This window comes from Megalobrama amblycephala, linkage group LG11 (assembly GCF_018812025.1).
Source record: "Megalobrama amblycephala isolate DHTTF-2021 linkage group LG11, ASM1881202v1, whole genome shotgun sequence".
In the NCBI taxonomy this organism is placed as follows: domain Eukaryota; kingdom Metazoa; phylum Chordata; class Actinopteri; order Cypriniformes; family Xenocyprididae; genus Megalobrama; species Megalobrama amblycephala.
In genome coordinates this window covers 15,173,651-15,176,422 of record NC_063054.1, presented here as the reverse complement: position 1 = coordinate 15,176,422, position 2,772 = coordinate 15,173,651, and the positions used below count along the sequence as shown (strand labels likewise).

Below are 2,772 nucleotides of genomic sequence, written 5' to 3'. Positions count from 1 at the left end.
TAAAGATGTAAGACTTTAAAAGAAAAAAATAAAAATCATTAAAAAAAATCATGAAAAAAAGAATACATTTCTATGTAAGTGTTTAGTGATCAGAAATTCAAATTTCACTCAAATTGTTATGCTGATAATATAAATTATAATGAAAAATATAATGGAAATAGCAGCAGTAATGCAAAATAGCAGCATTTTTTACCAGTGGTCTCAGGTTTTTGGACCCCAGTGACTATATCAAACCTATGCACAATAAAGCAAGACATGGTCCATTGGCACATAATGACATTGTTTTGCTGCTCTAATTCATTGTCACTCTCAGCCTTTGCGTCAGTTTTTAAAGCAGTCTGTACAAGCGTATCAAACACAAAGAACAGTATGTATTCTTATATGTGAGATAAAAATGAAAAGCAGTGGCGTCTCTCTAGAGACAATAGGAGCCCTTGACCATCATTATGACAGAAAAGCACAGACAATGGCACTTAGCATTAGCTTGAGTCAAATACTGTACATTATATTGTACATTGCTGTCTTCCACTGACTCTTAGAAAATACATTTAATGGCTTGACTATACGTGAAAACAGCATAGCAATCAGAAAATACTGTGCATGGTTTGACCGAATTGAGATGTAGACCAAAGGTGTAATTGTTCCCCAGCGAGGGAGTCTGAAGCCACCGCTGAGATTTCTGTCACCTTGGTTCTACTTTTCGGCAAAAGTGTGAACAGCGTGTTACTGCGTCCTGTTTGCCCTAGAACAGGACCAAATGCACTTCCTGCAGGCTAGACACACCAACGCACAGCATCATGATGATTGGGTGCAAGCCCCCATTACCCTTCTAGCAAGAGTACGAGGGAGGGAAAGCTTATGTGTGTGTGTTGGTGGATCTGTGTCTGCTCACAATAAATGAGCAGCGTGCACCCATCCGTAGCGAACCTAATGGAAAAGCAAAGAGCATCATTACCTCAGCTGATCTCTGCCGCTGTGCCTCCCCCCCATCACCATTCTTTGAAAAATATGGACTGGACATGTCAAAATCCCTTTTCTGAAGGACACGCACCATTTAATGGACAGCTGATGGTGTGAAGCATCCTCAGGTGCAAGCCTGATTATCCCTAACTGCAAGCCATTTTGCAGCATTATTAACAGCATTATCTACAAACAGCATGCACATACTGCCTAATGGATCATATACAAGCTTTTGAATTAAAACTTGCTTATAACACATGGTTCCAGCTACCAAAAGGCTGATAAAATTGCTCTCAAGGGTTTGCGTTTTACTTTGACAAGGTAATGAAATGATAGGTTAACAATAACTTTATTTTTTCCAACCTTTGGTAAGCAAATGCACCTTTTAGGACTGTCCTTACATTAGTATCTTCATAAATTCCCCTTTCTTATGTTGCATTTTTATGATGCATCGCCATTTGGCCCCCTTTTTACTTGTAGTTGCAGTAAAACCATGTATCCGAGGATTCACAATCCTTAGTTTGTCTGTTCCGGGGCTTTGGAAATACCTCCACTGTTTCACTTGCTGTAAGCGAAGGCACAGATGAGAAGGGTTGATAACGGCATCAAAGTCATTATTCCTCCTGCTGCTCCACTGCTTTTCCCCTCCTCTTTTTGCCGCTCACAAAGAAAGGCAGTCTGATAATCAAGAATGCCTTAAATACTCCTGGAGTCGACGACAGTTGTTTACACATAGTCGTGCAGACTATAGACGGCCTTGGGATCTTGAATTCGGGTTCGAGATGGAGACTGGTACTGCTTGTCCTTCTCCAGGATCATCCTGTCCGGCACCGACTTCTCATCCGCTTGTAGCTTTTCCTGGTGTAGTTTCTCTCGATGCGACTGCTCTCGTTCCGGTGGTTCAGTCTGACTCTGCTGTTCGCAGTGCTGTTGTTTCTGTTCGTCGCGGGTCGGCTGCTCCTGGCGCAGCTTCTGCTTTTTTGGCTTGTCGGGGTGGGACGAGCCCGAATCTAATGGACCGCCTCTCCTTCCAGGACATGATAAGCAAAAGATTACGCCCGCAGCTAAAAGGAATCCTGCCGACACAAATGCCACGTACACCGCTGCGCCTGGCTCATACTTGCTGCTCTTGGGCACTTTGGAGTCCATAAACGTAGTGATGACCTCATTGGTGAACCAGGATGCGGGCACCAGACACAGGATCCCTGCTATGATGAAGCAAGCCCCTGCGGAAATGGCCGTGTGTCCCTTAGAGCGATAACTGCCACCCCAGCGAGTACATTTCAGCCCTAGGGCGGCCAGACAGAGTCCCATTGTCGCCATCATGCAGGAAAGCACCATAGTGGTGCGTGCGGTCTGAAGATAAGCCGGCAATGCCAGCACCGAGTACTTAAGCGAGCAGCTGAAGACTCCGGTGCTGTACCAGGTGCAGTCCATCCACAGTCCCTGCATCTGTGAGATGGCAGTCATGATATTGGAGCCCACATCTGCACTCACCTTCCAGTTGGGTAGCAGCGTGGCCACCGTGGCACTCAGGACCCCCAGTAACGCCAGAATGAACGCAAACATCTGCATGGTGGAAGACGGCATCGTCGGTCCCGACTTTTCGTTCCCTTCCCCCTGCGGCCGTCCCTCTCACCTTGCAGTGGCCCTCGGTGCGCTGCGTTTCCCTATCAGCCCGGCGCAGGACCTGACAGCAGATAATTCCTCCGCACTGGCTCTGGTAGGCTGCGATAAAAAAACAGAATGAGAATTGAACTGAGCGAACAAGCGTGACGGTCTGACAGATGAGGAACGGGGTCTGATGACTGG

At 46.2% G+C, this 2,772-nt stretch overlaps 1 protein-coding gene across 1 annotated transcript; it reads right to left on the bottom strand.

Annotated features, from left to right (window-relative positions):
- Nucleotides 1-466: 466 nt before the first annotated feature.
- On the bottom strand, nt 467-2,550 carry LOC125277791 (claudin-20). Its single transcript, XM_048206294.1, has one exon. The coding sequence runs from the start codon at nt 2,548-2,550 to the stop codon at nt 1,687-1,689; it is 864 nt and encodes a 287-aa protein (XP_048062251.1). The 3' UTR covers nt 467-1,686.
- Between the last annotated feature and the right edge of the window lie 222 nt (nt 2,551-2,772).